Source organism: Kryptolebias marmoratus, linkage group LG14, assembly GCF_001649575.2.
Source record: "Kryptolebias marmoratus isolate JLee-2015 linkage group LG14, ASM164957v2, whole genome shotgun sequence".
NCBI lineage: Eukaryota > Metazoa > Chordata > Actinopteri > Cyprinodontiformes > Rivulidae > Kryptolebias > Kryptolebias marmoratus.
Window position 1 is genome coordinate 7,926,500 of NC_051443.1, and position 12,650 is coordinate 7,939,149.

The 12,650-nt window shown below is 38.0% G+C and overlaps 1 protein-coding gene across 6 annotated transcripts in view; it reads right to left on the reverse strand.

The window, feature by feature from the left end:
* The window catches only part of scarb1 (scavenger receptor class B, member 1), a 34,783-nt gene that overhangs the window by 18,287 nt on the left and 3,846 nt on the right, over positions 1–12,650 (reverse strand). For 2 of the 6 annotated variants that reach the window (XM_017432288.3, XM_017432290.3), the window contains exons 1-2: positions 4,528–4,880; positions 1,005–1,165 (exon numbers count right to left, since the gene is read on the reverse strand). In XM_017432288.3, the coding sequence (XP_017287777.1) occupies positions 1,005–1,165; positions 4,528–4,647 (281 nt within the window). In that variant the 5' untranslated portion in view covers positions 4,648–4,880. Of the gene's footprint in view, positions 1–1,004; positions 1,166–4,527; positions 4,881–7,674; positions 7,875–12,650 lie in introns of those variants that run through there. The other 4 variants (XM_017432291.3, XM_017432292.3, XM_017432289.3 and 1 more) reach the window with 3 other exon arrangements.

Sequence of the window (12,650 nt, forward strand, 5' to 3'; positions counted from 1 at the left end):
GCACTCAGACAAATAAATGTTTTGCCTACAATTAAACGATGTCTTCTCCCTTAAAACTGAGCTTGTCAAAATAAATTCAAGACTGTAAAACTGAAGATTAGAGTTGTATTGTTTACGGGCGACAAATGTCTGTAGAAATGCCACAATGTTACAGGTGACAAAACAAGTGCAGTGTTGCTTTGTTCTTTATCAAAAGCAGAGAGAAAGAAAGAAAAAAAAACTAAGTTTGGTTTGGCTTCCAGCTTTTTTTAAGACAAAATGATTTAAATTTCTGATGTTTATCAATAGGTTTGACTTTTATAGCTCTGCAAGCCCTGATTCAACCCATTTTGTCCACTGAAAAGTCTAAAAGTTATGATGACAAATGTTGCATGCAGAGGCATGACAGGAAGTAGGTCACTTCAGTCAGCAAAAATCTAGGTCACGCAAGGAACTTTCATTTAGCTGAAAGAGGGAGAAAAGTATCAATGTGCTGTTTTAAACTTAAGACATCCATTTTGTAACAGGATGTTATGAAGTCTTATATCATCTGCAAAGCTACATTAATAACCACCAAAAATTATGGCATTGAAATCAGTCGATCGCTCAGATTTATGCATTTCTTAACTCATACAAGTGCGCTATACCATTGTAAGGTGTTTGTTATGCGACAAACATGCTGTCAAAAAATGCTTAGCATCCAGCTACAGTACAGCAGCAAGTTTAATACCACACATATGAAATGAGTGATGGCATCAAAATGGCACAAGTGTCTCTCCTTTTTTCAAAGTCAGGAACTTACAACCAACCGGAACATGTTTTTTTACACATGCAGCCAAAAAAAAAAAAATTAAAATATTTCAGGCAGGGAGTTTTGTTTTCTAAAGAAAATGATCAAAGCAGAGTAACACAAAAATGCCTTGTGGAGGACGATCACAGGCTCGACTGTGCAAGGCAGCAAAACTGCAACCAAGGGATCGGGACTCAGAAGCACGTTGTGATTATGGTGGCGCCGAGTTGTGTACCTGTACACGTAGGGCCCTCTCTCCTCCACCATGGGCTTCTCTCCTTTCAGGATCTCCTGTGGGTTCAGGACGTCGAAGAAGTAGACGGACATAAAGAAGGGCACGGGGAGGTCCTTCCACATGGTGTAGGAGAGCTCATTCTGTGGATCGATCACGGTGTTCTGTTGGGAAAGAAAACAAAAACAAAAAAACGTGCTTTATTATGAGTGTACATGTAAAAAGTATACCAGAAAAAATACATTTAACATTTAATTCATTCAAATTACAGCTTTAGTAAATACTGAGCGATTAGTGACACTACAGAATTTAATTTCTACATGTGACACTGTGACACTAAACAGTTTAAATTTGGTGAAGAGTTTAAATATTTAACTTCTTTAACACATTAAATTATTTAACACATTATGGTACCATAATAATGCGATAAAAAACAACCAAAGGCTTGGATTAAGAACACTTGCTGAATGGAGTTTGCACCAAAACAAGAAGTGTTTTCTCCATTTGTAACCCAAATGAGAAAACAATCAGCAGATCGATTTTAACCACAAATAAACTAGGCTTAGACATGCATACTTCCCTAATACCAAGCAGCGATGTTATGTAGTGAAGTGTTACTCAAGGTCAAATCTGATGCACAGGTTTTTAAGTGGAAGTCTTTTTTCTACATTGACAATATAGGGCACAAAACATTTCAGGACGTTTACAAGTACAGTGCAGTAGTTTGACCAAAACTATCTCCCTTACATTTTAAATCCTTATCAATAATCTACCTTATAAACATTTTTTTTTTTATGTTTGCCTTCTCACCAACCAAGTAAGTGCTCATGTAAACCAAAAGCCAGCTTTATGATTGAAGGTTGAAACTAAGGCTCTCTGAATGTAACCTGACAAAGTTCAGATTTGTAACATGGCCAAAAATTTGGACCATCTCAGCAGTAAACGAAGGAAATCAGAGGGGAACTTGCCTGAAAAGGACTGACGTCTGTTCCCTCAGTCGAGAAAGGATTTATGTCAAGGATGCTTTATAAATTTCAAATTAGTTTTATAGTTTGTATTTTAACAATAAACCAGATATAAACTTGTTTTGAATAGATTATGGACAAAGTCTTTATAATTAAAAGGTGCTGATGCATCAATATTATTATTATTCTTTTTCCGTCATGATTTCTCTTATCTTTACACTTCTTACAGTTTGTACATCAAAACATAGGCATTTTCATCTTCTTTCACCCAGAGTCTCTCCCAGCTATAGGACTTACAGTTTGCTCTGAAATCACCTCAGAGTGCAGAGTGCACACCCAAGCTGCCATAGACTCCCACTGTGACAGAGTTCTGTATTTTTTTTGTCTTCGAAACTGGAAGTGCTGCTGACCCCTTCGTGAGTCTTGAGCTTTCGTTGGGTGTGGATTTTTTTTTTTTAAGTATTTAAAATTATAGAAGTTCATAAACATAAAACCATTGTTTTTGAACAGTTAGCAGTTGAAAACAAAGAAGTATACATTTTTAAAAATTTAAATAACACAACATTTAAAAGCTAGTAGCCCTGAAAGCCGATGTCCACATATCAGAATGCAGGGTCTCAGGAAAGCATATATATATATTTTTTAATATATATTTTCATTTACAAGAGAAGAGGACAAGCTTCAGTGGACTGAGTAGTGACTGTGCTGTAATCAATTAGTAATCGTTACCTTAAATTATGAAAAACAAAGTACACCTTTATCAGAAGATGATTCCTTTACTCTCATATTGCAATATGTTTTAATAGTTTATAACAGTTTATAGGACAACAGCATAAAAAAAATCTGAAATTTTGTCAAGACTAAGGTTCGGGTGTGCCACCCCAAGACTGTCAGGGGGCCCCATCTGGGCCCTTTTCGAAACATTTCTGGAGTCTAGATATGCTAGTTTGCCAAAAGTTTTCTCTCATTTCCCTTCAGATGCATATGAACTTGAGTGACTCTCAATTCTTAACCCACAGGGTTTAACATGATGTTGGCCCACCTTTTGCAGCTCTAACAGCTTCAACTCTTCTGGGAAGGCTTTCCAAAGGTTTAAGAGTGTTTATGGGAGTGAGTATTCTTCCAGAAGCACATCTGATGTTGGACAGAAGGCCTGGCTCACAGTCTCTGCTCTAATTCATCCCAAAGGTGTTCTATCAGGTTGAGGTCAGGACTCTCTGTAGTTCAGTCTTCCACACCAAACTCACTCATCCATGTCTTTATGGACCTTGCTTTGTGCTCTGGTGCTCAGTAATGTTGGAACATGAAGGGGCCTTCCCCAACGTGTTCCCACAAAGCTGGGAGCCTGAAATTGTCAAACTGTCTTGGTATGCTGAAGCATTAAGAGTTCCTCTCACTGAAACTAAGCAGCCGAGCCCCTCCTAAAAAAGCAACCCCACACCATGATCCTCCCTAAACCAAACTTTACACTTGGCACAAAGCAAGCAGATAAGCACCATTCTCCTGGCAACCACCAGATCTAAACTCCTCCACTGGATTGCCAGACAGAGAAGAGTGATTCATCTCTCCAGAGGACAAGTCTCCACTGCTCTAGAGTCCAGTGGCGGTGGTCTTTATTCCACTACATCTGACGTTTTATACTTGGTGACGTAAGGCCTGGATGCAGCTGCTCGGCCATGGAAACCCATTCCATGAAGCTCTCTGAGCTGTTCTTGAGCTAATCTGAAGGCCACATGAAGTTTGGAGGTCTGTAGCTGCTGACTCTGCAGAACGTCGGTGACCTCTGTGCTCTATGAGCCTCAGCATCCACTGAGCCCACTCTGATTTTATGTGGCCGACCACTTCATGGCCAAGTTGCTGCCGTACCCAATCGCTTCCACTTTGTTATTAAACCACTAACAGCTGAGTGTGGAATATTTAGTAGAGAGGAAATTTTATGACTGGACTTATTGCCCAGGTGGCGTCTTATCACGGTACCACACTGGAAATCACTGAGCTCCTGGAAGCGACCCATTCTTTCACAAATGGTTGTCGAAGCAGTCTGCATGCCGAGGAGCTTGATTTTATACATCTGTGACCATTGAAGTGATTGGAAGACCTAATTTCAATTATATGGATACTTTTGACAATATGGTGTAAGTTATTTTAAAGCTCTTTCAATTGAAATCATTTGTTAGCAAACGATAATAGAGGCTTACTTATTGTGTTTGGCACCCATTAAAATTTCTGAAGAAATGTTCTAGTTTCTCTTTCACGCCTGTTTTAATGTCATTGTTACAGTAATATTTATAAACATTCACTGCTGAATGATGTTTGACTCCTTATTAGAGCATTACTCCAGACAGTTACTAGCCCTTTCACTTAAAGATTTGATTACCTCTCTCTGAGCACACAGACTCGTGTTTACCTAACAATGCCGGGTCCTGCACGCGCCTGTTATCATTTGTACACGCGGCAGTTTAAAGCCCTTTGAGACTTCATCATAGGCTAAAGTCGAATCAGTAAATAAAAGCACACCGGGCTGCAAAGATACTGAATATAGATGTCGTGACAGAGCTTACCTTCACTACTTGGTCGTCGATGACAATTGGTCCCACGACAACTAGAACAATGCCGAAAAACGCTGTCAGCACCCCGAGCACCACGAAACCAGCGGAGACTTTGGATTTATTCATTGCCATGCTGACAGCTTAGAAGAAGGTTCAGTCAGTGGTTTTAATTGTTTTAGCTAAGAACAGCCCTTTGTTTATGTTCACACTCCTTAGCCGTGCGACTAAACAGAGTTAACTACCTGTAGAAAACGATACAACACCTCAGCACGAGAGGAGAGGCTTCATTTCTGCATAAAAACCCCGCTGTTTCACCGGTTCTGATTAATGTTGTTGATCCGATTGCGCCCATATTTATAGCCTGATTGTTACGCCTCCGCTGTGCCGAGGATTCTGGGTAGTGTAGTCTCTGCTCACATTTACAGCAACATGTTGTATGTCTGTGGTTTACACACGTTTTTGAATGTTTTAGGAATATGTATTTAATTCTGTATTAATTCAGTTTATTCTTTATGGCTTCTGCCACAGTACATAAGGGCCTTGTTAAAGAAAAATAGAACATCTTTAGGCGCATTTTGCACTTCTTTTTCTTACTGTTCCTTAAATAGCTTTTTTTTAAGTTTTTTTTCTTTTTAAAGAAATCGACTTCAAATTATTTCATGCATTAAAAAAATCTTCATTTAGTTCTAATGAAAATAGATGGCTCACATTTATGTTTTACATACTAAATGTTTGCGTACTGTTTGTTGTGCTATTCAAGGGTGCCAGTAAGCACTGAAGCACCTTTTTACACTATTCCATTAAAAACTGTTTTGTGTTTTGTCACACAGCATTAAAATAAAACATGCAAATTATACTTTAAAACATGCAGCACAATCAGTGTTTTAAATCAGTCCCTCAGAGTCTTGTATTTCTTTGAATTTCTTTTCCAAAACAATCTCAAAACCAGTTGTTTCACAACTGTAAAATCAAATTTAACCACTAAGGGGTTTGTTGATAGGGTGGCACAATGGTGAGGCGGTTAGCACTGTTGCCTCACAGCTAGAAGGTCACAGGTTCGCCTCCCAGCCATTCTGGGTGCAGTGTGTATGTTCTCCATATGCACAACTGGGTTTCCGCCTACTCTAAATTGCCCTAGGTGTGAATGAAAGTGTAAATGGTTGTTTGTTTCTATGTGTTCCTGTGATGGACTAGAGACCTTTCCAGGTTGTCCCCCACCTCTCACACAGAGGGCACTGGAGATAGGCACCAGCTCCCTGTGACCCGGAAAGGAAAAGCAGATAAAGAAAATGGAAGGATTGGATTTATTCACAAAAGACAGCAGGGGGAAATATGAAACACAATAAGTCTTTATATCGCCAGGCTAAAGTAAGATGTGTGAAACCTCCATCATCAGTTGACGTTTGTCCTTTGGCCATTAAAGCAGTTCTTGGAATTCTCAGCTGCAGCCCTACTGAGAGTGTCGCAACATCAATAAAAAGTAGGAAATCCCACTTCAATTCTAGTCATAGTGGCACCAGGCAGTCTGATCTGTCTGAACTTCTCAAGGCAAACAGAACCTAATTCTTGTTTGAATAACATGCTACACATAAAGCAGCAAGAGATTTTAAATTTGATGCTGTTCTTAACAATTTCAGTAAGCAGCAATTTAAACTAAACCAAAACAAGAATATTTATTTTTAAATGGTAATAAAATGAACAAATGCAATAAAAACATCAAAATAAAGCCAAACTAGATTAAAGGCCCCTCATTGTTTGAAAGAACATTTGTCTACAACCAGCTTTCTCGCCAGAATTTAAGATTAAGATTATCTTATATGATGAAAGAGAACAAAGCTGTTAAACCTTAAAAATACAATCTGTTATTTAATGGAATATTGTGAGATCTCACTCTCAGAGTATGTGTTGTGAAAAACTCTTAGCTACAACAATGTTAAATTCAAGCTCATTATCTGTCAAATTGACTGATTTATAGCCACTACTATGTTGGCTAATGTTGATTAGCTGCGGTGGCCATACTGAATTGGACTGACTCCAGAAGTTATTCAGTTGTAAGTATATGTCCAATGATTAATTTCTTAAAGTTTCAATAAAATGTTTTCAGTGGTTCATAAGATATTTTGCTAACAGATAGAACTAACTAGGTAACTAATGGCAAAATGTCAAAGAAAGCTCTTAAGCAATCTGTTAGCCCTCATAATACATGTTTGGGATCTGTCTCAGCTATACATTTTATGTCAAAATCTGCAAAATGGACAGAATTATAGCCATGTTTTTTAAGGTCAATTAGCTGTGGCAATCATCTTGAGTCAGGCTGACGTCAATGGGTAACCACTTGTAGATGTGCTCCCAATGATTCCTTTGTGCACGTTTCTTTCTGTGGTTCATGAGATACTTTGATAACAGACAGAAACGTGAACACTCATGCCTACTCACACGCACAGACAGGCAAAACATTATTGCTCCGCCTTCCCCCTGTGGCAGAAGGAGTCAATGAGAACATGACACTGCGTAGGGTTTCCATTCAGCGTGCTAACTGTATTGGCCACACTGACTCAGTTGTCAAATTAAATATCTTGTCAACATTCCCATCTCATAGTTTTACTGCATTATACTGTAGAATAATTTGTTTTTCCTACCTTTAACCGAAGTTTTAAGGGCTTCTCTACCTCTCTCTATCTCTTGCTCTTTTGAGGGCATCAAAAGGGTTGAGAATAAATCAAAGACTAATAATAGCTTTTGAAAATTTGAAGACGAATGTTGCAAAGACTATGTACATAAACAATAAATGTAAATATTTGTTAAAATCCAACCCTGAAGTTAGAGTATTCTTTTGAAATTTGAGTATTCAGAGCTCTATATAGCTATTAGGAAACAGCTGGCAGATAGGTAAGATGATTTGATTAACAGATCAGTGTTTATATGCAGAGGTTTTGCATAAATTTGGAGTCACCAGTTATCCAAATATTCACGTTTTGGAGATGTGAGTGGAAATCTGGGGTAAACTTCACGCAGAAAGGTCACAGCCAGGAGTCCAACGCTGGATTTCTTTTTTTTTTTTTTTTCCTGCAAGGCAACAGTGCTAACCAACTGTGCAGCCCCAAAGCATAAAATAAAACAGGCAATGAAGCAGAGAACCTTGAATGTGCTGAAGCTTACCTTTATTATTTGGTCTCTCATTACTGCCGGTCCCATGCTCACAGAAATTATTCCGAAAATCAGTGTCATAATCCCTGCCACTATAAACCCAATCGCTATTTTAGACTTTTTGATGGCCATGGTAGCTAACAGAAACCAGTGCTGTGTGATAACAGTTTGCCTCTGAGCTCCTTCACACAGGCTAGGACTAAGAAAGAGAGTGCTGCATTTAAAGTCCAGCCATTATGGGTAGGTCCAAAGGAAACAGCAATTGGGCAGCCAGCAGACTCTGCCCCTCCTCATCCTCTCCCCCTTATTTAATTTTAAAGGTTTACTTGACCCTGATAAAGCTGATGCTATTATGAATCTGTCTGCTCATTTATCAGAAAACTATCCTGACACAAACAAACAAGTCAAAGAAATAGACTCAAGCAGGCAGATAAGCAGTGCATTTATACTCAAGAGGGCTGCATGAATGATTTCATAAAACTGAAGCACAAGGACAGATACAGATAAAAGCAATAGTGAGATTGCAACACAAGAGTGACCCTTATGTCATGGCGTTCCTGAAAAAAACTGGTTCTACATTCAATAAACACCTGATTCCATGCTGAACATAACACATGACAATGCAGGGTGTTAGTTTCATTTTGCACATGAGACCTCTGCAAAATATTTCTTCTGAGCTTTTAACTCCTGTTATAATAACAGCTCCAAATCCTCATTCTCTCACTTATCATGCACACTTTCTTAAGCAAAAGATAGAAGAAACACAACAGAACTTGCTATAATAATCAGCAACTTAGAGATTTATCACCCTAAACTCTGGAACAATATACTAATACACTAGCAAATATAACTGCAGATGAATCTTTAAAAAATTAACAAGCAGTCACTGATTCACCAAAGACACCTACAGTATATCTGTCTAAACTGCTTCAGGCTTCATGAACTTTGCAAAGTCAGTAAACCTGTGACTAGTCTTCATCAGTATCCTAAATCTGTTAGAGAGTGGAGTGAAACGCCCTTCTCTGCAGTGTCAGCCTCAGGGTCAGAGATAGTACTTCCATTTTCTATATCCATTTGTTTGTGTTCAGGGTTGTGGGGAGCTGGAGCCTGTCTCCTGCAGTCTTTGGCTTAGAAATGAGATACACCCAGGACAGATTGCTGGTTCATCACAAAGCCACAAAGAGACAAACAAGGCAGACAAGCCCTCACTCTTAAAGCCAAATTAGAATCTCCAGTTAATCAAACATGCATGTTTTTGGACTGTGAGAGGAAACCAGTCTCTCCAGCGTCTCATTGACTTTTGTGTTTGGACAGCAAGTGCAAAGCTAAAAGTCAAGGTACAGGAATGTACCTACAAGAGGTACTTGTTATGGCCTGAGGCCATTTGGTTTGTATGATACTGTGCAGTTGCAGGTTGCTGATCTGCTCACCCTGTTTTGTGGTTCCACATCTTGGATTGGCTGGCCTCTCCTGACTCCTCCCACTGGACATCCCTCTGTTTTCTGGTTGGACTGTTTGTCTCTTGCTCCTCCAATCCCAGACGTGGCCCATCTATTTAAATCCAACTCTCCTGTCCGTGGGTGCGGCTGTTTTTAATCTGAGCAGCTCGCCTCTTTGTTTGAGTGTCTTGTTAAACATTTGAACTTGGCTTGTTAGTTGCTGGTTAAAATGTTTAATTCAAACCAGCTGTTATTGCCAGCTTTATTTGTGACCAAGTGTTTAGTTTGATATTTGTAAACCTTAATCTAATGGTAACGAGTATTTAATGATACCCTCCTTTTGTTTAAAACTAAAAAGACTAAACAATAAATCACCTTTTCTTTTCAAAACCAATTAAATGTGGTTTAATGTTACTTCCCCTTTTCCCTGGCTGAGCTGAGCCATGACGGGTACATTGGTTTAATTGCAGCTTATGTACCCCTGAAGGCTACGTGCATGATAACATGAACAATGGTACATTTTTCTAGCTTTTGTTTGTACCTTTTAAAAGACATATTTCTGCATCCTAAAGTAGGTGCAAAACATAGGGAATAGAGCTTGGCCCAAATTTTTAAAATTTGTTCATTGCCAAAGATGCACTTAGATGATCCAGTCACCAGACAACCAGTTATAATGCTTTAACTCCGGGTCAGGGTTTCACTAAAGCCTCATTGAAAGAGTCCAAAGAAAATGTCATCTGAGTTGTACTTTGTGGGTTTTGACTAATTTACAATTATAGTTAGAAAATTGAAAGAGAGCTCAGAAGACCTATTAAAAAGAACACAATCCTTAATGACAGAATCAGTTGTATTATATGTTTTGGCCTCTGGCAGTAAATGACAAAGTGTGGAAAAGGTTTCTTTCCCACAACACTTAAAACTTTTACTAAGTTTCTTTGAATTACAAATAAACTTTGTCTTTCTTTTTTTAATTCAACCATGTACACTGAATATTTGCAAATTTAGATGCTCTAACCCAATTTTTAATCTACTAATCACAGGTTAGGAGCGGTCCCTGGGATTCAGTACGTCAGGTTCTGTTCGGATGTTTAGCAAACCATATTGACCTGTTGCAGAAAGTTGCTACCAATTTGGGATAGTCTCAAAAATATTAGGATGATGAAACTAGCAATCCTTGAAGGAATGCAAACCGCCGGGCACTGTGCATGCCAAAGTTTTAACCAAAGATCTTGCACAGTCTGTTAGCACTGAATGTGTTGAAAAAGATTCTCAGCTACTATTACACTAAATTTTAGATCAATATCTGTAAAACTGGCTGAAGTATAGACATTTTGGTGTTAGCTAAGATCAATTGGCTGTTGTTGAATCAGGTTGATTCCTAAAAGTAATCAGTTGTTAGTGTACAATGTGCTTTTTGGAGTAAGAAAATACATTAATTCATAACACATAAAAATACATAAAACTTATAAAAATATTTTTTGTAAATACCACTTTTTTACCCAAATACTTATACTTTATCGAACAGTTTGAATTGTTTTTAACCATATTATTAGCCCTCAAAGTTGTTTTTTTTTTCTTTTTTTTAATTTTGCACACCCACAAAAACAGGTATGATTGTATATTATCAATGAAATAAAGCTGAGAAAAAAAAAAAAAAAAAAACATGACAAATCTTCGGGATCATTGAACCTTATAAGTCAAAACATTCATACCCAGAGTATGTTGTTGATATATTTCATCACAAATTTAATTTCTGGGTCAACCCAGGCACAAGAGGCAAACTTAACAACAATGTATGCAGGCTTTGACAGATAGTGGTGGGCCACCAACTAAATATCTGTTCCATTTTTGGAGTTCCTACGCCTGTACACATGGTTCCTTAAGACGAGATCACATATTTGATCATGATGTTGACTGGTTGTTGATATGTATTCATGAATTCTATTGACTGTAATATGTAAAAATTAAATTAAATATGCTAGGAACCATTTTCAAAATAGGATGAGTGATAGAATCTGACCAAGTCTCAGAACAAAAAGCATTTCAAACCCTTGAATTTGAAACATTTTTGACATTTCATGCATTTTATTTTGTTAGTCCTGGTTTTAGAGGCTCTGGGCGATGAAGAGCCTCTTTTTTTGCTCCTGCTACACATGATCACATCGTCCACGTCAAAATTACATTTTGTCAGAGAACAACCACTCACCACAGCCCATCATCTGACTGCTTCATGAAGTCTTTCCTCATATGAGTTCAAATTTCAAAGGAAGTGTTTCAGGGATTATTCTCACATGTCTTCCGTTCTAACTGCTGATATATCATTTAGGATAAAAGGAAGTTTAAAAAAAAGCTCCAAGTTTCCCCAAAAGATGGCTGGTGACTGAGTTTAATGTCCATTTTACTGGGGTAAAAACTGATGGGAACACTTTTATTATGCAATCTATCTGTCATGTGTGGCTGATGTGCTGAATGTCACAATCTAACATAAAGGACAAACAAAAAAAATGAAAATGTGTCATAACTGAAGAGGAGAGTACTACTGTAATCTAACACACAGTTTTGCACCATTCAGCTTACCTCCAGTCCTGCTGCTGAAAACCACCCCCACATTATGATGCTGTCCCTGCCATGCTGCAACTTTTTCCATACAAATGTTCCTTTTATTTCCTGTCAGTTTATCACTAGGCAAATTCAGACACACCAAACTGTGCCTGCTTCTACCTACAGCTCACTACGGTATGCTCTGTTTCTGATGAAAACTGGAGAAGCCACAAAACTCACACTGACTCCTACACTTTGGTGTGGCCTATTTGTCTTGTTCTGTGTCCTTGCAATCAAATGAACATGAATCCAAAAAGACTGACCTAAAAGTCTTTGTGACGTTTTTATTGGATGTACACCTAAAACAACTGATTAGCTATTGGACTCACCCCAATTCAAGTTGGCCGCTAATCAACGTAAGCCACCACAAAAATGGCTATAACTCAGTCCGTTTTACAGACACTGAGTTAAAAATTGGCAAGGTAGTTGCAATTAGTCATCCCTAATATATACTCTGAGCGCTAACACATTTTGGAAACTCTCACAATGAAATCGCACATAACGTCATTTACAAGGTTTGATCAAAACACCTTTAACTCCATCCCTTCTAATCATAAGAGAATTTTTGTTTAAAACTATGACATAAAAGGCAGTGGGTGATGTGGATTCCTTCAAGGAATGCTAGGCCTTTATTTCATAAATGTTCTTGTTTGACTAAACAGTCCTCCTATTATGTATTAACCTCTTACAATTATTTTTTTATGAAATACAAGAAAAAAAAAGAGAACACAATTTTTTTTTTTTTTTAATGGCAAACGGCAAAATCAATGACTGAAGTGCAGTCGGACATGTGGCAGTGTGTCACACTAAAGGTGGGGCTGGGGCATTCTATGAAAAGGAATGAACAAGAGCTTTATACTGTATGTACAGCATATATTTACCACTATGTAGATCAAGCATTATCACTCTGTCCAATGATATATTAGTTAAGTTAACTATACTCTCATG